Source organism: Netta rufina, assembly GCF_964035555.1.
Source record: "Netta rufina genome assembly, chromosome: 1".
NCBI lineage: Eukaryota > Metazoa > Chordata > Aves > Anseriformes > Anatidae > Netta > Netta rufina.
The window spans coordinates 10934152-10956685 of NC_140123.1; the positions used below are offsets into that span (position 1 = coordinate 10934152).

General features: G+C 39.1%; 1 protein-coding gene across 4 annotated transcripts in view; it reads left to right on the forward strand.

Moving 5' to 3' along the window:
• The window catches only part of FAT3 (FAT atypical cadherin 3), a gene marked incomplete at both ends in the record, with an annotated part of 325298 nt that overhangs the window by 181141 nt on the left and 121623 nt on the right, over nucleotides 1–22534 (forward strand). For all 4 annotated transcript variants that reach the window (XM_084300861.1, XM_084300863.1, XM_084300862.1 and 1 more), the window contains one exon: nucleotides 13744–13805. In XM_084300861.1, coding sequence (XP_084156987.1) covers nucleotides 13744–13805 — 62 coding nt within the window. The remainder of the gene's footprint in view (nucleotides 1–13743; nucleotides 13806–22534) is intronic.

Genomic DNA, 22534 nt, shown 5'->3' on the forward strand with positions numbered 1-22534 from the left:
TTTCTTTTAAGCCTGACTGCCATTTCTTCTAGTGCTTTCACACACATATGTTTCCATTCCTACTTAACCCATATCCATCTTAAATATATTTCTGATAGGGATCTTTACAAGAGAGAGTCAGCTAAGGACAAAATTCGATTTACTCTGTTGGAAGGAAGAGAGAAGTGGCTTCAGTTGCTGCTTGGCCTCACGGTTCTGTCGTGTAGTGCCAGGAGTGCCTCAGAGCTCCATCAGTATGACCAGGAAAGAAGCACAGGTGAGGCCTCATTCAAGTCACATTCAGCCCTCTTCTGGGTGGGTGAACAACATCGTCTGTAGCCTTCAGAGGGTGAAGAAGTGGGATATGAAGACCTGTGTGCTAACTGAAAGTAGAAAGGAGAAGGTAGAACATAGAAAGAAGATGGAGCCATAAAAGGAGTATATGGGCAGTGATAGATAAAATACAATGAGCCTGGGCTTCAGACAGAAAATAAAAAGAATGTGGTGGTTTTGTTCTCCAGCAGTAATATGTTGCAGCCCTGGTTGTGTTGGTGACACCCGGCCCTTGTTCCTCTGTCACCTGCCCCACCAGTGGCAAAGACTTGCTCAGCACAGTCTCACAGGATTGATGCACGCCCACATCCTCTCACTTCTGCGCACCTCCTAGTTCCTCCATCCCTTCTACACTCTCATCCCAGTACCCTCAGGTTCTTCCTCAGTCACTCAAGGAGCTATAAAGAAATCAGTGCCATTTTTAAAAGGCAGCCAGCAGGGTACAGTGCTCAGGGTACTGCCAAGACCCCAGGCTGAGCAACTTGGGTCTGCTTGTCCTTCCTCTGCTCCATCTGCCTGTACATGTGGAAGGATCCCTCCTCTCATCTGGTGCCTAACTGAGAGCTCTTTGCAATCAACTGATTCTGCTGCTCTTCCTCGGCCAAAGATACACTGGTACTCAGGGCCCACTACATTGCCTCTCTGATCTGACAGCTGCTCAGCAAAGCTGACGTACTGGCCTTATTTTGCAGAGAAAAGCAGTTGCTGCTTCTGTTCCTGTCTCACTGTGCATTTTTGGTATTTGTTACGTGCTGAGCCACTAAGTGGGGGTCAGAGATAATGCTACATTTCACCTGCTGATAATAATTTAAATAAATCCCTGCACAGAGGAGTTAAAAAAGAAAGCAGAGGATCCATTTCATTCTTTAACTAAATGATTTTCTTTACTTATTTATCAATAAATTTTGGAAAATGCTTAGTGAGATCTTTATGAGATTGTTAGTTAATAATAATATCTTACCCTTACATAACTGAGTTTTTCCTTTATTGATCACAAGGCACTTTACAGAGAAAGATATCAATTATCCCAGTTTTATGGGATGGGAAACTGAAGCACAGAGACATCGAATGTCACATGGAAGGTTACAGACCAAGGCAGAGGGTGAGCTGGAAATAAACAGACACGTTTCTATATGGTCTCTAGGCAGGAGACCACCCTGGGAAGGGCAGTGGATCTTAAGAGTGTTGAGATATACATAGGTCTATCTGCGAGTTGTATGTCATGAAACAAGGCCATATATCTTTTCTACGAGGCTTCTTTCTGCAGCTCTGCGTTCTTCATTTGGATCAGGAAGGTCACCTCGCCAATGAATCATACTTTATTGGAGATGAAGATGAGATTTACTTGACCTGCGGAATCTGCAGTTAGCACAAGGCGCTGCTTTCCCAGCATGGGGGCTTTGCTGAGCGGGAGACAATTGCCGGGAAAGAAAGATCAACGCCTTCCTTCTGAGTGCAGTTGGAAGAAACACGGGCTTGTTTTCCCATTGTCAAGAACAGCACTCATTGAGGGTGTATGTGGAAAAACGCAAAATCATTTCTCTTTAAAAGGTAATGAGGGCGTCTTGATGAGGAGGAAGAACTGACAGCTGTGCCCTGCACACCTCCACACCTCCTCCTCAACTGAGAAAAGCAAATACCAGGACTTCATCATGCAGTGACCTATGCATGTGTTACACAAAAGCGTACGTTGGAGACTTGGTTGTTATTATTTTTTCCTGCCTTTGTTGTTATATCATAGCATGCCAAAGAAAGAGATTGAACAAGGCTCAACATGCAGGATGGGATGCGGAACATTTGCATAGCCCCTTTCCACTGAAAGTGGCACCACCTACCCCCACCTCCCATGTTATGTAAGTCTTCTTTCTTGCAAACAGTGAAATTAATTAGCATAAATTATAACTGGAGTCTAGTTAGGCTCTGTTGTCACTTTTGCAGAATTATGAGGCCTTTGTGCATAAAAAAATTAAAGAAAATTGTATAATGATTATGTGCGCTGGTTACTAAGCTAGCCACCAGTTATATATATTTATAGCTATTCCTGCAAGTAATAATTACATGCTAATTATAACCCAAATAGAATTCAGTAATTTCTCCCTGAAAATGAAAGCGATTCAAGGGGATGTTAAAATCTCTGCTGAGGCATCGTATTAGCAATTAGGTTTTTAGGCAGCACTGCATTTTTTAAGAGCAGAAAACAAAAGAAGATACGAATGCCATTTCTATTCTTATGGTTTCATTTAAGCTTAAATAAAGGACATGAACTTTAAAAACCCTGATCCCGCAAACAGTGAACTTCCATGTGAAGTGTTTTAGGAGAGCTAAGCCCCTGCATGACAGTCCCTCAAGGGCATTCTCTCAATTGTTTCACAGCACGATGGCCCTAACAGATGACTCAGGCGGCGATGCCACTGCGGAGAAATTGCCCATCAGTTGTGCTGGAGGAGCCAGCACAGCTTGGGCACTTTGTGTATTATCGGTCTTTGCATTTTAAAATTGCAGCCGTGGGTTGCAGACAGTGTGCGTGGTGGTGGCTCCACCACCCTGCCCTGAGGGGAGCCTTTTTGGGGTGGCAGAAGCACTGGCTGCAGCCCACCTGAGTTCAGGCACTGTTTATGGTCTAAAGTGGCCAGGATCAAGTGGTGATTGCAGGATGCCACAGGCAGCTTTGCAACTGTGTCCTGCTGTCCAGAGCTGTTTGGGATTTGGCTTCTACCCGGCGAAACACAGTTCACTGACATCACTCTTTTAGCAAGTAAAATAACAATGATAATCTCCATTCCAGAAATGTGAAAGAAGCGGCACCTTACATTGAACTCAGGCAGCCAGTAATTTATCGAGTGGTATTATCAAATCTTGGAGTTGAACTGTACAATTGGCAGATAACAAATGAAATGTCCATGATACAGAGCAGGCAGGCAGGAGCATGAAGAATAAGCCTTGTGGTCACAGTACTTTTCGTCTGACCTCTGTCATCTGCAAGGCTTTTGGACATATTTAGAAGAACAGTAAAATTAAAAACATTGAAATACACTGAAAATGGGATGAAAGTGCTCATATGTTTACCAGAAATAAATCGTAGCAGCCTATCTTGATGTCACTGATAAGATAAACGATGTTCTAAGAAATGTTGTATGTGTCATCCACGTGGACTTCAGTAATGCATTTGATATGGTTGCCCTGTGGAATTTATGAGGCATGAGGACATGGAGATTAATAGGAGAGTTGATATGTGCATATGGGTCTGACTAAAGAGGAAGTAAAAGTGATGAGTCTTGAAAGAGGAATTTGCATGCTGAAGGGCACACATTAACAAATTATTTCCAAGTATTGGCTAGACAAATGATCTTGTTCGGTGTTTCTGTCAGGGATGCCTGCTTCAGAAGTGGGTGTTTTCTCCCAACCAGAATTCGCAGGGGCCGGGGAAGAAAGAAGGAAAGAATGAACGCCTGAGGGTTCAAGGAGCAGAAATGGGATGAGATTCATTAACAGAGTAAAGGAAACACTGCACTGGGGGTCTAATAACAAGACTACCTCTCTCTGCTCACAGTGCATCCACTGGAGGCACTCATTAGGCTATTTCATGAGGCCTGTGGAGATGTTATCTGGAGCACGGTGTTTAGCCCCCATCCATCAGGTTAGGGGGGGGAGAGCGTGCTAGAACTACAGTGCAAGAGGGGCACTGGAAAATTCATTAGGTGAGAGGAAGCCAAAGGAGCTCGGTCGGTTTAGTTGCAGCTGAAGGCAGAGCCAAGGAGAAAGCTGTGAGTGATCAGGGGTTTATGGCCTAGGTTTGATCCGGGGTCTATGGCCCAGGTTTGCCCTCTGGCCCTCTCAGTGCCAGAAAGCAAAAGAATAAATAGGTGTAAAGTGCCCAGAAATGCACTTGGTCTGGAAATCAGGGGGTTCTGATGAGAGCAGTCATGTTCCCAAACAGCCTTCCAGGAGCAATGTGGGAACAGAAAACCTGACCTCTTAGAGAGAAAAGAAGTATTTATGAGAATGTGTACCTGGTGGGTTTGCCTGCAGGAGCTGAAGTCTGCACTTACTGACTTTTGAAGGGAAAAAGGGAAGTCCCTTTCAGTTCTCTGTTTCACAAGGCTGAACAGACTGTCACACCATAGTGCCATTTTAAACATAATTTAAGAAAAAAAAAAAAAGCCAAAAAGCTTTAACAGCGTACTCCAAGTTCTTCATTAAAGTAAATGTTTGCTTTGCATTTTATGCAGAGTTTTGGTATTTTCAGTGAAAAGCAAAGAGAAGTCTCACGAGAGACAGAAGGGTCAGCTAAAAAGGAATTAAAAGATTTTTCTTCAGCTCCTTCTTCACTTTTTTTTTTTTTTCAGACATGACTACGTGTTAGAAAACATAACTGTTTTTAAAAGCAATCGTTTTTTATACATAGCTTGCTTCAAAGAGGTCATTTCACTCATTGTCACCTCCGGAAAAACAATAAGGCAGCAGTCATTCACATAATTGCACAGGCTTGCCTGCTGTGCTTTTTTTTTTCTCTTGTTCAATGAAGTATCATTCATTTAGATCAGAATACAGCCTTCCTAAATTAGAGGTTTACATGTGTAATTATATAAAATGATATGTTTGTTTACATCTCCAAGTAAAATTTACATCATTTTCTATCATTTATCTTTGAAATTCAATTTCATTTTGTCGATCCCTAATTTATTGCAGGAGATGAATGTGCTGTTAGAGTGTTTACAACGCCTCTCACTGCCTATGGGTAATAAAATTACCCTGGTTATTGCAATTCATTTCTGCATTTCTATGGTCAGGAATACTTGATAGTTTTACTTTCCTGAATTAGGTTGAAAATCCTGATGCTATTTGTTTTGGCTGCCTTGTTTTTTCTATCTAAAGTCCTAAATTTACTTTCATACTATCAAAGAGCAGTGGGACAGTTGACAGATGATGGCTCTATTTCTGAACAGCTGTGTACTCTTCTCTGTGTTCAGGATATGTAGGCTGTATTCATACCTTTGTGTATACTGTTAATAAATATTTGAGATTTCTAGAAAACTCATCAGTAAACCCATACATTCCCATATGAATTTCTGCAAAATCAGCCTGAGGAAATGAGTGGTGTGTATAACCAGTTGCTGAATTTACAGAGCATTTTTGGAAAAGTAGTGTTTGCTTTAGCAGTTCCTTTTGTCTGTTTAACTTGTTGGGTTAAAAGGCCCATGTTTTCAGCAAACAATCCCAAGGCATTTTTCTCCCCAAGCAAAGCTTTCAAGGGCAGCTTTACAGAAAGTTTCCTTTGATATCTTCATGTGCTTTTCCTTCTGTATTCTAGTTCTTTACAATGTTTGAGAAAGATTGGGAAGCACATCTACTTTGGACTGTGGCAAGATAGTGTCTGTGTTTTAGGATAAGCATCTAGTGAGGCACAATACCTCTGCAGAGAACCCTCTCTAATTTTATTTTTTTACTTCCATTTCAAAACTGATTTCTGTGAAGACGGAGATCAGTATCTTAATCAGGAGACAGTTTTCCCCAATAACCAGATATTAGAAAAGTTTCTAGCCAAGACCTTGGCTAACCCATCTACACCATGCCGTGTTGATGTAATGGACAAGCCCTGAGATTTATGGTCCTGCGCTGGCCTGGCTCTTCTGGGAGAAGACCCCAACACCATAAATGAAGAAGATGTAAAGCATGCTCTGCTATGACTTGTAGCTAGGCAGTATGTTCCGAGGCAAACAGTATGTTCACTGATTTTATAAATAGGCATGGCAGAAGAAAAAAAAAAAAAAAAAGTGATTTAGTAATGAGCAGTAAAGCATGCAGTAAATTGTATCCAGTTAGAATTTCTGGGGAAGGGGAGGAAGTTGCTTTCCTACTCATCTTTGTATCTCTATGAGATACTCAGTCATTGGCTTAAAACTGAGGAGCATATTGGGCTTCTTTTACTTTAGCCTGCTTGTTACCTGTTACATACATACTTTTTCATATCTCATCTAAATCAAGTTTGGAAATGAGATATTAATAAAGGAGTTCTTTAAATTTTCATTTTCAAAAAATGTATGCTTTATGCCATAAAATTTGCAGTATTTCCAAAGACAGCAGTAAAATATGCTGTCTTTCCGTAGCAGGTTCTGTTATCTTTTAAGCAGTACTTCAGGACACAGCTCAGGTAAGGTTATCCATCTACAGGTTGAATGAAAATAATTTAATTTCCTAAGGAGAAGGCTATTGAACTCTCCTTGGCTTCATAGCCATATTAGGGAAATTCAATCTGTGTTAGAAAATAGCCTGTGGCAAACTGATTTTTGGTCCCAAAGTGCCATGGTATTGAAAAATATGTGAATTTCTTCTAAGCCAAAGGTCAGTTTAGTTCAGGATCACACCTGCAGCCGTGAGCCGGTCTGGACACATAGAGAATAAGCATCAGAAGAAGCAAACGTAGCAATGTTTCCCTCTGTGCACAGTTCAAGTGATTCAGTGCTTAGAAGTTTTCTCTGCCATAGGCTTCGTGTATAACTGACCTTCGTGAATTTTTCTTCAGTGACTCTCTTAAGTCCAGGGATTAATTTGTTTCTGACACAAAGGTTTCAGACAACCAATATATATTGAAAGAATGAAAATTGGTAAACCTCAGAGCTAATATACCTCTGTAAAAGAGTATATTTTAGGATAATTTTTAACATTCACTCATTGTGTATGTTACATGGTATGCATACCATATGTATGCTCAAATATTCAACTGTATATACAATGCATATATATGTATTTGTATAATATTGTCTATCTCCTTAAGCACACAAGACACATAAGGATTTCTCATGAGACTCTACCTGGAGTGCCGTGCTCAGGCCCCAACACAAGAAGGACATTGACTTGTTGGAGTGTTGGAGTAGGTCCAGAGCAGGGCCACAAGGATGATCAAGGGGCTGGAGCACCTCTCCTATGAAGACAGGATGAGAGAGCTGGGGGTGTTCAGCCTGCAGAAGAGAAGGCTCTGGGGAGATCTGCCAGTATCTAGGGGCCTACAGGAAAGCTGGGGAGGGACTCTTTGTTAGGGTGTGCAGTGATAGGACAAGGGGGAATGGCTTTACACTAAAAGAGGGAAGGTTTAGATTCAATATTGGGAATAAATTCTTCACTCAGAGGGTAGTGAGGCCCTGGCATAGACTGTCCAGAGAAGCTGTGGATGCCCCATCCCTGGAGGTGCTCAAGGCCTGGCTGGATGGGGTTTTGGGCAACCTGGTCTGGTGGGAGGTGTCCCTGCCCATGGCAGGGGGTTGGAGCTGGGTGGGCTTTAAGGTCCCTTCCAACCCAAACCACTCTGTGGCTCTATGATTCTATGATTCATTTGTATGAGTACGCTTCTTTGATAGAAGAGAGCTAACTGAAGGCAGAACATGGATTATTCAGTTGGAAAATCCCAATTGGCAATTGGCCACTATAATTAAAGCATTGAAATCTGAATTAGCAAACAGGTTTGCAGCTCTCCACATGCCATCACCATTTCAGTCTCCAAGAGCAATTGTGAGTGCCTCGAATTTTCCAGAAGAGAAAACAAAATGTTCTGGAGATGTGTTTGAGTCATTGCCATGTTGGTGAGCAACGCCTACCCAGCTCATCCATGCTGCTCTTAGATAGAGTCGTCGGATGCCTGTTTGTCTGGGAAGGTGCAAAAGGTTATAGACAATGTAATTGTGTCTTTTTCAGTTCCAGCCAGTTTGTATCCCTTGGTCTGCCCCTGCTGCCCAGGATGCCCCTCTCATTTTTCTTCATTATGGTGCTCGTCACACTGATGTTTCAGTTCTTATCTGCCATAATAAACCTATTATTCCAGGAGTTTGAGCAGTTCATAGTGAAGGTTAGAGAAAGTAATTGGTGAAATGTCTAGACATGCTGGCCTGTATAACTGTTAAGAAAATAAAGAAATGCTTAACTTTTCCAGCATATAAATTAAAGCTTATGTACATTGTCTACACTGTCTGACTAGTTGATAGTTTATGGACTTGATAAAATAGTGTTGCCTATTAAATATAGGATCCTCGGATAACAATATTTGGACTAGTGAAGTTTTGGCATTATTTCCCCCAGCTTTAGTTGTCACCTTCACTTTGATCAGCATCAAGTGTTCAAGGCCAGGTTGGATGGGGTTTTGGTCTAGTGGGAGATGTCCCTGCCCATGGCAGGGGGGTTGGAACTTGATGGTCCCTAAGGTCGCTTCCAACCCAAACCATTCTATAATTGTATAAAATTTGACAAATCTCTAAGATTCTGACCCTGCTTGCATATTACCTTGCATTTCTTGGCAAGTTAATAACAAAAATTACAATAAACTTAAGTATCTGTTTTAGCTTCAGACCATCACTTACATTTTAGTACTGTCCAATAGAAATTATGATACAGATTGGCAAAAATGGTAGAATTTAAATTAAATTTTGGAGCTATGGTTGGATTTAATAGCAGTATTACAGCCTTCTGAGGAAGGAATAATTTGGATATACAAATGCAAATATGCATTTTGAAGTGAAAGATGTTGGCCTTAAATTACATTTGATTCTAAATTTGTTTTCCTTGCTTTGTTTATGTTAAATAAACTAATAATTTTGTGCCTTTTTTCATGTATTTTTGACTAAAAAATGCAAAGATTACAGTCATTTAAGCAAATTCTTAGCTAGCATAAATTTGCAGAGCTGCTTTGATTGCAGTGGAATTGCACTAGATTGAGCCTACTACCTGCATATCATCAGAAAGCAATGAATGCTGTGGGATATTACTCAGATAGAGACATTTGGCTTAGCCACATCTTTAAGCATCCAAGCAGAACTACAGTTCAAAAAAAAAAAAAAAAATCACAAAAGACTCAGTTTTAGACAGAACATCATGCCTCTTCTGAATAATAAAACATATAAACTCAATAGAACCTATAAGCTGCTGCTCCTCTTTAAGGTTTGCTGGCTTTATTATTAATAAAGATACCTTTTTATAAAAATAATTCTAAAGGATTCATCATACTATTGAATTCATAACTATTCCTGACTTTATGTCGTCTTCATTCTGCATATATATAAACATACATGTGTATGCCTCCACAGACACACATATCTGCAACTAATTCTAAGACATGATGATCAAGTTATCATTTAGTAATAAGTTAAATTTCCTCATTTGCTCACTAGAAACGTCATGCTTCACTCATTTCAAATGCAAAGTTAACTCATACAGATTTTAATCTTTCAGTGAACGTTTTATTTTTTTCACCTTGCATTTGCAGTGCACTTAAAGCATTTTGCCAAGCGTCAGTGCTAAGTGTTGTTTAAATGTCTTGAGCACATGTCTGAGCCCTAATAACTGCTGATTCGTTTCCAAGATGATGCATTGGCTGAAAATTGGGTAGGCTGATGTATTGGTGAAAGTGTCAGGAATTCTTAGTGTTGGTCCTGTTCTTTTCTCTGTATTGCTATGGCTGTACCTAAGCTGTGAGCAGGCCTGCCTTCTTGCTCACACCACTTCTTCAGCTCTCTCATGGAGGTTATAAGGCAGTGTGGTGAAGGACAGTGGAATTTATTCTCCATCTACAGGCTGAGTTTCCTTTTTGAGGGAAAGGTTGCAGAAAAGGATGATAGTCCTATCTAGTGTAGAGTGAGGGGCTGGAAGGGTGTTCTGCAGTCAGTGTTAGCTGGGAATTGTGTCCTGCAAGCCAAAGGGACATATTCTGCAGGGCGAGCTTATTCATCTTCCATCATTTCCAAACTCTGTAACAGGAGAAGAGTAACAGTTCATTTATTTAGGATGGGAGAAGTGCTCCAGTATCAAAAGTAAGAGGTTTTGTAGAAAAGCAAACTATATAAGAACAGTTATCTCCAGGCTGAAACACCAGATCAAGCAATGTTTTGGAGTTTGACAAAATGGCTCTGTTACATGGCCAGGATGCACAGAGAGTTTTAAGTCAGAAAACTGTCCATTTTTTCTCTTAAATGTCGTGGCTGTTCTTCAATAATCATCACAGTTATAAGTATCTCCTGGACCTATCAGGACCACAGTGTTTCACTGGAAATTTGAGGGGAACCATCTGAGAGGTGTGGTATGCTTTCTGAAGTTTATTAGTGGTTTTGCTATTTTGTGATAAATGCCTGCTATATTTCCCAGCTGGCTTTGGACAGTTGACCAGATGGTGTGTCTAGAAGAGCTATGGCACAAATTGAAGATGGGGAAAAAAAGAAATGGTCATTTTTCATCATTGTCCCCTTGTGATTTTATATCATAACCTGCAGTACATCCTAACTTCATTTCTTTGGGCTTATTTTTCTCTGTGAGTTATTTTCTTTAGATAATGTCTTCATATCATAACAGAGTATGACGATTTAATCCAGTTAGAGAAGAACTAAAGTTGGTACATATTCCCTTGTGCAAAACCAAGTTTCTCTCAGTTGCCCCTGGATCTGTAAAAGAAAGTTGTACATCCTGCTAAATATTACTTTTATTATGAATTTGTGGCACGGGGTAATGAATACAGAAGGGACACAGCAATGTTCTCATAAAACTCATGAAGGAACTGGTGTGGTAAAGCTATAGGTTGTCTTAGACAGAATTCCCTGAAATACAGTTTTATAATCTAAAAGGAACAAATTCTTACTTGAATTAATACATGACCACAATTAAATAAGTATTAACAAATAGCTATTATTTTATGTATACATGTATGTGGCTTTAAGCACCACTGTTGTGTAGAAGGATCTACGAATGACTTCAAGAACATCTGTGGAGTAGTCCAGAGACTGCAATGGGGCAACCAAGAAGATCAGATGGGAGAATCCTCCAGAGTACAGGAACCAAAACTAGAGACCCCTCTGCAAATGACCAGTTTGTTGTAACAACCTAATGAATCTGCCTGTAACTGGTAGTTGTAGGTAGAGCTTGTATGTAGAGTTAATGCATATGCAAGAGTACAGCAGAAGCAATGAGTTGTGCTAGCACCATTCTTCAGGATCAGGTTTGCAGAACTGCTTGTGGTGGTATCCTGTGTTGTAGAGCTCTGTATTTATGCTGCCTGACACTCATCAAAGACAACTGCATTTTAGTATTCAGTCCAAGGTTTTGTTGTTTCTGTTTAATTGGCCTGGTTATCTGTCCTTCAGGTCTGGCTGCTAAGTCTCGTTACTACATCTGTTAAGATCTGCTAATTTTAAGATATATGCACTTTTGTTGTAGAGACTTGCCATATGTTCATACACCTCTTTTAGAAGTAAATCCTGTTCTGCAGGCGCTCTGACCGTTATGGCAATCCAAAAGGCTCTAGACTGAAAAAAATAAAAATAAAAATAAAAAAAAAAAAAAAAAGAAAACAAAGAAAAATCCCAAACCTATAATGGTAACAGCGATTCTGTGAGACTGCTTTAGTTCTACCAGTGAAAGACAAGTACTATAAATTCTGACAGTTAGTGATGCTCAGTGTCAGATGTTAGCTCTTGGTCTTCAAAACAAATGTGAAATCCTTTGCCTGAAGGAGATGATAAGGACAGAGAGCTTCTATGATTTAAAGCATTGCTTGGGCATTCGGTAGTTTTTGTTTGTGTTTTTGTTTTTTTGTTTGTTTGTTTGTTTTTGGGGGGGAGACTGGATGTTAACTAATATTCAACATACTAAGTACCCTAAACATTTCTTATTTAAAAGGAAGGTAGATGTAGTTCATAGTGGCATATTAAGGAGGAAAAAAATGGAAGATGGTGTAAAAATGATCATATTCCTTACTGTGGTTAGGTCATGATAAATGTCCCTAGTGACCATGCGTGGGACAAAGAAGATTATTTCACAATTGAATTCTTTCATTTATCCAATTATTGAGGCTAAGCTTCTTTTATAACTAAGAACTTCTTCCTTGTATCTTTGCATTCTCTCTAGACATGGGGGATCTTGTGTGAATGACACCAATTTGTCATCCGTTCTGTCATGTCTGTTAAAACTCATGCAGTGAGTAGAAGTCTCCCATATGGTGTAACTGTTTTGAATACTTACAATTGCTCAATGCAGGAAATACCAGTTGTTTCGCTTTTTCAGCCTTTTGCCAGCACCTTGTTCTTCCATGTAATAATATTACAGAGATTGTTGTCACAACCCACTCTGATGTCTTTGACCTCCCCTTGGATGTCACTTCTGTGTTCTGGTAGATCTCATTAGGAGCCTGAAATATTGGAGGCAGGATGGACTTTCCTTTCCATTACTTCAAGTAACGCTTCACCTTTTTTTCACAATGTGTTTTACCCCCCTTTCTGACCAAAACAGATGAAGTGATCCTCTAGGCAGAAGGTGACAATGTATGAGGAGCAGTAGCTGTAGAAGCCTTCTGGGACTAAAGGCGTTATGTAGATGTAAGAGGTTGTTGCAACTCTTTTCTGAAGAATTCAGGGTCATCGTGGATATGTGTTTAGATGATTGTCTAATCTAATTAAATAACTAAGTCTTATAGGGAATCCATGAAATATTTATCTTCCTTGGTAGTCTTGCAGAGGAGGAATTCTTGAGAGCTACTTTGTCCACTGGCATTATCTCCAAAAACTTACATACCTATAGGAAAATTTGGTCCCTTTACTCTTGTCAGAATCTATCACGAAATAGACAAACAATTCATTTCCCTATCCAAAGAAACACTTTGTAGGAGGGAAAACTCAAGTCTAACCTTTAAATCTTTACCAAAAAAAAGTAAAAAAAAAAGTTGTATTCATAGAACAGTATGCATTACTTTTCTTGAGGGAACTTTGGAAGTTCTTAATTTTCTTTACTTGGTATAAATCTCACAAGAGGTTAATCATTTGTGAAAATGCATTGCTTTAAAAGAAAAGATATCTTGATCATCCTCATGTAAAAGGGTACTTTATTTTAAAGACTCAATTTGAGCATGGAACAAATTGATGAAATTGTGGTACAAAACCTTTAATGCATTAGAATGATTACATTTGGAAATCATTATGTATACAAGTAGTTATTACAGAAATAACCTTCTTTGTCAAGTATTCTTGGCATGGAAGTAATCAGCATCCTATCCCATTAGTTGTTTGAGAACTCTGAAATCTTTAATGAGTTTTTTTACGGAAGGATTTCAGTCAAATGCAAATGATTCATTGAAGCACTTAATCATAAGACAAATAGTGATTCTTTAGTAAGGTGTTTTATTCAGTGTAATAAATGTAGCATGTTAAGTGTAGATACACAGCTAACTGTTTTTCAGTTACTTTTCTCACAGCTATTTTCTTTTAAGATTTATTGTTAGTCAGAAAGTCATAATGGCTGTGCTGCAAAAGAAAAGGCTTGACAGATGTCAAGAAATCTGTGTCTGATATAGCTTCAAATAGATTTTTTCCTTTTGAGTGTTTGAAAAATGAATTTGTTTCTTCTGGTCGATAGAGACATATATTTTTCAACGGGTATTGACAATCAAATATCATCCTCTTTTCACAGGTCTGATTACAACAACGTCAAGAAAATTGGATCGGGAACAGCAAGCAGAGCATTTTTTGGAGGTAAGATTAAGTGGAAAATATATGTTAAAAGGTTAACTGATTTTTGTAGTTTAAAATAACTTCTTCCTATGCCAGGAGAGTGGAATTCTCCCTTCTCTCAGTGTTTGACAGACACACACAAAGATGTGTGCCTGATTATATGGAAGTAATAATACATCTTGCAATTCACAAGCTCAGGAAAAAAATGAACAAATATGAACAACATTTGTTTTCCACCTCAAATCTGCTTCACTTACCTCTTTTATTGTAGCTTTTACATTTTATTTTTAACAGAACTGTAGAATATTCCAGAGGAAAATACTTTTTCTAAAATTTGTGGCATCACCCCAACCCTGGCAAGATTTGCATAGGCACTACTTCATACACCTTGCGTAGTCTGCAATTTGTGTACCAAACTGTTTCCAGCCCCTGAAGTGAAAAGTTTAAAATTTGAATCTCAAGTCTAAGAATATTTTTTTGGATGAAAGCCAACTTTGACCTTTCTCACTTTCACTGCATCATCAGAATCAATGTATAATTTCTTAATTTTGTTTATTGGCACTACCAATGACAATTTTCAAGTAAAAAAAAAAAAATGTTCTCTAAGTATCAACCATATTCTTGGTCTAATCTTAACAGAAAGTTTTTCTTTATAAATAGCTCACATGTTGGATATAGAGTGATATATTTGTATACTAGTGGTATTACTACATGTGTTTTCTTCAGCATTGCTGTACACCATAGTGTGTGTTGTTTTTTTTTTCCTTTGGGTAGAAGGTCCATGACTTTTTTTTTTTAATCGATTTGTGAAATAAGAAATTTGTGATTCATAGTGGTGCAAATGAAATAAAACTATATTGTCCCAAACAATCAATCATTCCTACTATATATTTTAGGAAATACTCTTCAAATCCATACAAGTTAAAAAACATCCAGACAAAATAGTTCCCAATGCAATCACTGTTTGGCAGTAAAATGCAGTAAAATGCACGTTTATCTATTCTATGATTATTTTAGTTTGTTATAAATCCAATATTATTTTTGTGTAATGGAGAACACAAAAGTGAAGGGTTAATTTACTACTGTACATGGCTTTTTTTTTTTTTCCTTGATAATACACTGTAGATTCCCACACATTCCAGGCCATAAATAAATGGAAGGAATAAAAGGATTTTGCCCTTTTTAGGATTTATTACACTGGAAACTGTTAAGTAATCATGTGTTCAAATAACTGCAAGCTTTCCAGTTTATACTGTTAGAGAAGATCGTAAACTGAATGAAATTAGCATTGATTTTGAAATATATCTATTGATGAAAATCTTAGGTCTATAAGTCTCTTTCACATTCATGTGCCTCCCTAAGAGCTCTGTGAAACATGCCAAAATCACACTTGCCAGAGGATTCCCATAGCGATGGGAAAGTGTTACTATTAATAGCAAAAAAATAAAAATAAAATAAATATAAGAATGAAGCTGTAGTTGACAATATAATACATGCTAATGTATTCTTTCCTCTGTTTTTTGTCTCATCTGAAAAAAATAATGGTGTATAATATTCTGAAGACTGAAGACACAGCAGAAGGAAAGTAAAGTCATAGGTTGCTCCCAGACTTTCGAATGGGGAGCAGTAGAATGGGGAGCAGTAGAATGAAACGGAGGGCAGGCTGTAGAGCAGAGAAACTGCTGAACGTGGAGGTTTGTGACAGTCTCCTGGAGAAGCAGGGATGGGACCACATTTTTATAAAGCCAAACTGGGAATGCTGTGTGAGAAAGGGAACCACGCAGTGGTGGAGACACAACCTCAATGGCCAAATGGATCTTTTGAGCTGCTAATGAAACGTCTTGGAAGTTGGGTTCCCTGGGATCAGAGCAAACTCGCTGCTGGAGATTCAGAGCTGGGCTGGCTGAGGTGTGTGCATTCTTGTGGCACTCTCAAAACACATTTTATAAAATGCCTGGCTCTGGCTCTGTGTAATTAACCCCCTGGGTAAGCTTTAATTGCCAAGACAACCGCAGTCTCCCAGTAGTACAGTATTTCCCTTTCAGCTTCATTTCATACCCTCCTTGCAGTAGTCTGTCTGCTCTATAAGACAGCAAATGTGGTTCCCTTTGAAAAGCTCTGATAGGGCTTGACCTGACAACCCCTGGTCCCTTATGCCCAGTGCATGTGCAAGGCATTGACAGACCTTTTCTGGATACAACTTGCTAATTATTTTTAATAAGCCTGTGTTTTTTTTTCCCACTTGAATTTGACAGGGATGCTATACTACACTGGCCAGTGTTTACTGAGCAGATTCCATTAGTGACAGCATTTCCACTTCATTGCAGAAGTTATTCAGAAAATTAGGTCAAATAACACGGGAGATGTTAGCCCTTATAATTCTGTGTAGTGCCATTGCTCATCTCCAGGTGATGGCATAGGGGTGACTCTTCTGGAGTAGCCTGTCCCTGTCTATGTTGGAGAAAACAGGAATTCCCAGCAAGGGCTGTATGTGTATTTTTGTCTGCCAAGGTTGGAAATGTGAATCTAAATGGCTGCACTTGTAACTACACAAGAAATCTCTAGCAAAGCAAGTTCTGAGCCCAGATCCTCCATCCATCACTTCTTCCTTCCTCCTTGAATTCCCTTCTCTGAACAGATCTGTCTGTGTGACTTTTCTAATGGTACCCCCAGGCTCCTGTCACAGGGCTGTGCTGCGAGGCTTGAAGTTACCAATGAGTGTCTCAAAGTGAATGCAAAAGCATCTCTAGACCCTGGGTTAAAGGATGCATCAGGAAGTCAGAACCGGACTCCTTTTAATAATAATTGTTTGTGGGTTTTTTTGCTTGTTTTGGTGATGTTGTTTGTAGAGGTTGTATTTTTGTTTTGTGTGTTTGCGGAGGAGGAAAAAAACAAAACAAAACAAACAAACAAACAAAAACAACAAACAAACAACAACAAAAAAAACCATATTCCTTCTCCTAGATCTTTCACTGATTGTGGCATTGCATTGCCCATGCTACTTTTTTTTTCAGGTCCCAAGTCGAGGGCTGAATTTTTCGACACATTTGTAATGTCCTGGAAGGCTGTAGGTTTTATTCAGCACTTGGTATCAAGTAGCATTTTTCTGCCTAGGTTGAAATTGGATGTCACTGGATTTTACACAGGATGATCTCTTGCTTTAGTGGATTCTTACTAATGGAATACTTCTGCCTGAAATGGGAGGAAAATGACCGCTTGATTACATTACATTCCCACATGAAGCAAACCAAACACATTAGAAATATTTCACAGACTTTTTTAAATAGTCTGTAGCAGGGATGAAATATTTAAATACTCATCTGAAACAAGAAAGGCAATTCTAATAGTTACCTGCTTGCTTTGCAAGGAAATGAAAATAACAATGTATTTCCAAGAGAGGTGCAATTGCATTTTTCTGGTAATCTGTCTTTATTTTGCTTCAGTAATTGGACAGATCAGCTCTATGGCTATAAGTTTCCCATCTTTTCTTACTCACTTTCACTTTTTTCGTCTTCTGGGTATTTGTTCTCCTCTATTCATTTTTGTTGTAACACTTAACTCTATCTTCTCTTGTATTACACCAATTTAGTAAAAATAAGAAGCTGAAAGTGGAGAATGGTAGAAGATTTTGAGCTATAGAAAAACACAGAAAACAGTCTGCCAGTTTTTTCTTCCCAATTTTTTTTTTTTTTTTTTTTGTAGATGCCTCCTAATCCTGGTCTGACAGCTTTACCTATATTGATTTTGCTATGTGATTATATGCAAACAGCTGCTGGAGTGTTGGAGGTCCAGTAATAAGTGTAAAGAGTAAAACCATTTCTTGCAGTATCTGTAGCCTTGTATTATGTCAGCTGATTTCGAGATGTCCAGAATATGAAAAATTCCTCCTCTGCTTTCCAGCGTACATGTGCAGCTTGGTAGGAGAGGATTGTTTAATCCAGGCTACAGCTCGTTGACTTGCTCATTCAGCCTGGAAAGTAGATCTGAGTGTGTGCTTTTCTCAGTCTGAGTGGTTTCTGAACGCACTATTGGAGATGCTACTTTACTTGAGCATCTAGCAAGGAAAGCCTCTGCAAAACATACCCACTGCTGGAGAGTTCAGCTTGCTGGGAACTGCTGGGGTGTAAGACCTGTATTCAGTAAAAGAATGAGCCAGAAGTGCTACAGGCTGCAGTGTTCAGCTGTAGCAAGTCTTTGAAGTGCCGTAACTTTATGATTGGAGAGATAAATTATCTGTGGTGAGATATGACCTCTTCATCCTCTCGATAAAGGAATATAATAGATCGGTGCTTTTAAAGTGCTGAGGCTATTTTGTCTCTCCTTGATGACAACGCAAAGTGCAGGCTTTTAAGTCATTTAGCCGGTTTTGAAAATTGTAGCCATATCAGATCTCCGTTACTCCAAACTAAGTTTAAATGTATCCTTGTAGATTCATTCAGAAATGTCTTCTAATATCGGTCATGGTGGAAAATCTGTCTATTTAGAGCCTCTATTTAGATCTGAGGAATAAAAGTAGTTGCTAACAGACATGGTCAGAACTTTAAATCTCTGCCACAGTGACAAAGCAACTGAAGACAATAAGTTTAAAAACATAGTTACAACAGACTTAACCTTCCAAGGTCCAAGCCATGTACCGTAATTAATGAGGAGGAGAAGTGAGAGCAGAGCATTGGCTTAGTGCAGCTAATTTTTAGCCAACTTTGTGCTATCAGAACAATAACAGTGCCTCTCAAGTGCCTTGCGTCGGCAGCAAATCAGTATATACAAGCCTCATCAATCTTCCCACTGTGATGCGTTAGCATAGCTCTGAGAAGGATGTCAGTAACAGTGCAAGGGGTTGTAATGAAGATAAATTGGTAAATCTGATGTGAGTGTCAAAATACATGGGCTGAATGAAGCATATTGGTTTCTATTTACTGTAAGTACACTAACAGGGTGCAATAAACTGTTACATAGCGTGCATTTATATGCAGTAATTAGAGGAAAAAGTAATAATGTGCTGTAATTGTAGCCTTCTAAAAAGAATTCAAATTTCCACTCATTGAATGGGAAGTTGTAATTGTGAGGGGGGGGTGGATGATGGAGGGACTATCATTTTTCCCCTTGGAATTTGGTCAGGAATATCACAGGGGGAAGAGCTGCTGGAAACTTTGTGGCCACAGTTTCTGGGGGAAGGGGGGTTTAAAATGTTGAAAAGCAGCATTTAAAAATAGCTCTGCCTCCTCAGCTCTTCCCACAAACACCACGCTGGTGGCTCAGCGCTGAACCAACACTGCATTCTCTGCCATCCTCCTCTTTTTCTCTGAGTTCTCCCACACAGGAACTTAATATACTTAACCTTGTTTTGCTTTTGAGTCTGTTCATTTAGGCTGTATCCTTCACTGCTGATGATGTCTAAAGCAAGTGGTCCTTTGTGAGAAATTGGCATGTTTTCTGTAAAATATAGACAGCAGTGTGGTAATATGCTTGTGTGTATTTTTCACAGCAGAAGTACTAAAGCTGAAGTTCATTGGGTTTATGTAGCTGAATAGTACTCTACAGAACATTGATTGCTAAAATCCTGGATTAGGAATCTGTGTAAGCATTTGTTTCATGGATCTTTAGCATTGCCCACATTTGGCAGAGAAAGCTGCATTTTTTCTTGGTGACATGCTGGTGATGGGGTAAAAATGAGGTAGTGTGTCTGATTGAACATTTTGTTTGAGGTTTTAAAGGCTCCAAAGGCACATGCCTTTCTGTTTTTAACATTGAAGCCTTTCAGATGATGCAAGGAAGATTAAAAGGGTAGGTAAACAGCTTCTTATTTTCAGCTTGAGTTTAAAAATGATTGCTGAAAGTTTTGCAGAATGTCAGTGCTTGCCGCCTTTTATTATTTTGATTTTGCCTGAAAGGGTTTGTAGTGGAACAACAATAAGTATAGAGAGTAAAGTCAATGAAATCTATGTCATGATGTCCACTTTGAATGGTGATGCTTTGAACTTGGATGACAACTTCTAAACTGGGTGGGGGAAGGAAAGGGAAAAAACAAAGGGAAGTAAAGATGCAGTTCTAAAACCAGCAAAACAATTCTCATCTGATACCAGTCTTCTGTGGGTTTATCAACAGAGGCTATTGCCCCAAGGGTGGAGCTGCTCATGGGACAGGTTGGTGAGGTGGTTGTTCTAGCTGAGACCTGGGTTCATGGTGTAGAAAGTCACACACTGAGCTCACCCATCCCACGCTGCAGATTTCCATCCTGCACACTCTGTTCTTTGAGAGTTGTTGTGCACCAGCTTTCTAGAAACGCAGGGGCCTCACTTTCTTCCTCTTCCCCTTCACTCCTTTTTTTTTTTTTTTCCCCATTAAGTTGCTGTTTTCAGAAGAAGCCAACAACTTCCCAAAGACAGGAGGTGACCGGAGGTTAAAACTCTCAGAAACCGATTTGCATATGACATTGCATGCTGCTTCTCATATGTACTCAGGCATAAAGTCTTACACAGCAAAATATGGGGAAAGTCCTGGTGTGATTCATCTGTCTGCACTGATAAGTGGTCTCCCTGCACAGACTATCATCTCTAGCTAATGTGATCCAATAAGATGGAGAATCGTCAAGTGCATCACTGAAAATATTAGTAGTTCACTGGCCTCTGTGCAAGAGATATGAACAGGAATTTTAAACTGCAAAATAATTAAGGCACGGCATTTTTACAGATTCTTCTCTTTTCCTTGATTATTGCAAATTTAAATAGCTCCCAGATGTCCTTTTATTTTAGATAGCGACTTGAGAAGTAACACAGACGACAAAGCCTAAGCATTGGGAAGATGGAGTTTAATAACATTTTTCTTCATGCGTGTGGAATTTTAATTTTGCTCTGGTGTTAAATAAGAAAGAAACCTCCATGAAATGATTATAGTAGGGAAAAATAATTTTAATTTAAAAAAAAAAAAGTTTTCTATTTAAATTCCTTAATTTCCCATGTGAAATTCAGATAGCCAACAGGAACTGTGCTCACAACCCTGATGACATAATACAGACCAAAGGCAAGGGGCAAGAATGGGTCTGTGTATATCTACAGCTGTGACCCTCAGTTCATTTCAGTTATTCAGTGAAATACCAATAGCCTTGAGAGACTGGATGCGCTAAGGATGTCTGTGACATTTCTACAACATCTGTAGACTTTTAAGTCACTCCTGTGAATGCTTTGTTTGCTTTTGGCCTTGTGCTTATGGTTGATTTCAGTCTTTATTTTTTTAGACACTACTAATCTAATTCTTCTAGCTCTCTCAAGATTAGACTATTTTTTCTTTAAAATGTTTTAGACATGCTATCACCAGGATGATGTAAAGGATGATCACACCACTAATAGTTCAATAAGTGCATTGTTTATATTCAAATATCTGATTCTGGCCTCTGGTGGAGAATGCTTTAGCCATCTAGATAATCTGATGCTGCATGGAAGTTACAGGGCAGGATTTCAGGCCAACATTAAAAATCTCCCACACTTGTTTCGTTAATTTATTCTATTGATTTGGGATACCAAGAGTAATGAAGAAAAGCAATCCACTTTTCTATGTTCAATGAACTTCCTAAATCAAAGATAACTCAGTATGCAGAACTTTGTTTTGTTTTGTTTTTTGTTTTGTTTTTCTTACAAATGTTGCAGTTATAGGAATGAGTCAAATACTTTACACAGCTTATATACATACATTATAAGCTTGTGTTAACTTATTTGGGTATTAAAATAGAGAAACACAGCTCATTTATTATTTGCTCTCTCCTTTAGTAAGAGATTTGATTTTCCCAGTTTATCAAAATATATCATGACAGATTATCCATCCACAGCGAAATACAGCCCTGGGTATATCTTCCACAAAACAGTGTTTCACTGGGCAATGAGTCTGCCTAGAAATGAGCACTGAACCATTACTATTACAACACGGGTTTAGAAAACTATTAGCCATTTAGATGAGAAGTTACAGTTTGATCCAGTATAAAAATACTGATGATTCTGCATGTATGAATTCAGGTTCAAATTTTGAAGTTCATGGCAAGATCAGAGTTGTCCAGGGGTAGTGCTTTGGTTCACACACTGCCGTCTACTACAAGTGTTGTGTCTCACTTGAAAAATCACATTTCTGATTGCCTAGAGCTTTGCCTTAGTGAAGGAACGATTTGCATATATCTGGAGCTGTCAGAGGGGAGGGAGCTTGTTTTACAGATTTCATGAATCACTGACCTGAGCTGTTGGGTCATGAAATGAAGAAATGAAAATCTGTAAAGCATAGAGCTGTCAACTTTTTCATGCTGGGCATCAAATGCCTCTTCTAGGATCTTCCTTGTGGACCCACAGCAATCCAGCAGCAGATCTTGGCTTTAAGCACCTCATCACATGCACGTGTGGAAGCAGATACTCAGTGTGTAGGCTTCATGTGCTGTTTTATCAGGTGTTTCCCACCTCTTCTGTAAGCATAATAGAAAGGGTAGAATTGTTCCAGAACACAAATCCAGCCTGCAGGCTGCCACCCAGCAAGGTCTTGAGCATCTCCTGGGAGCAGAGAGATGCATCAGCATTTTCTGAACCTGCTGGACCTAATTAAAATCTCACTAGACTTAGCATCATGCAGCTGTGAATTCAAATAGTACAAGTGACCTTTCAGTTAACTAGTATTATGTTAAGTTACATATGTTGTCAGCATAGAGAGGGAAAAGTCTTGAGTTCTCTTGCTTGCCCTGAGTGATACACTTAGTCCTGTTTTAGAGGCATTGATTT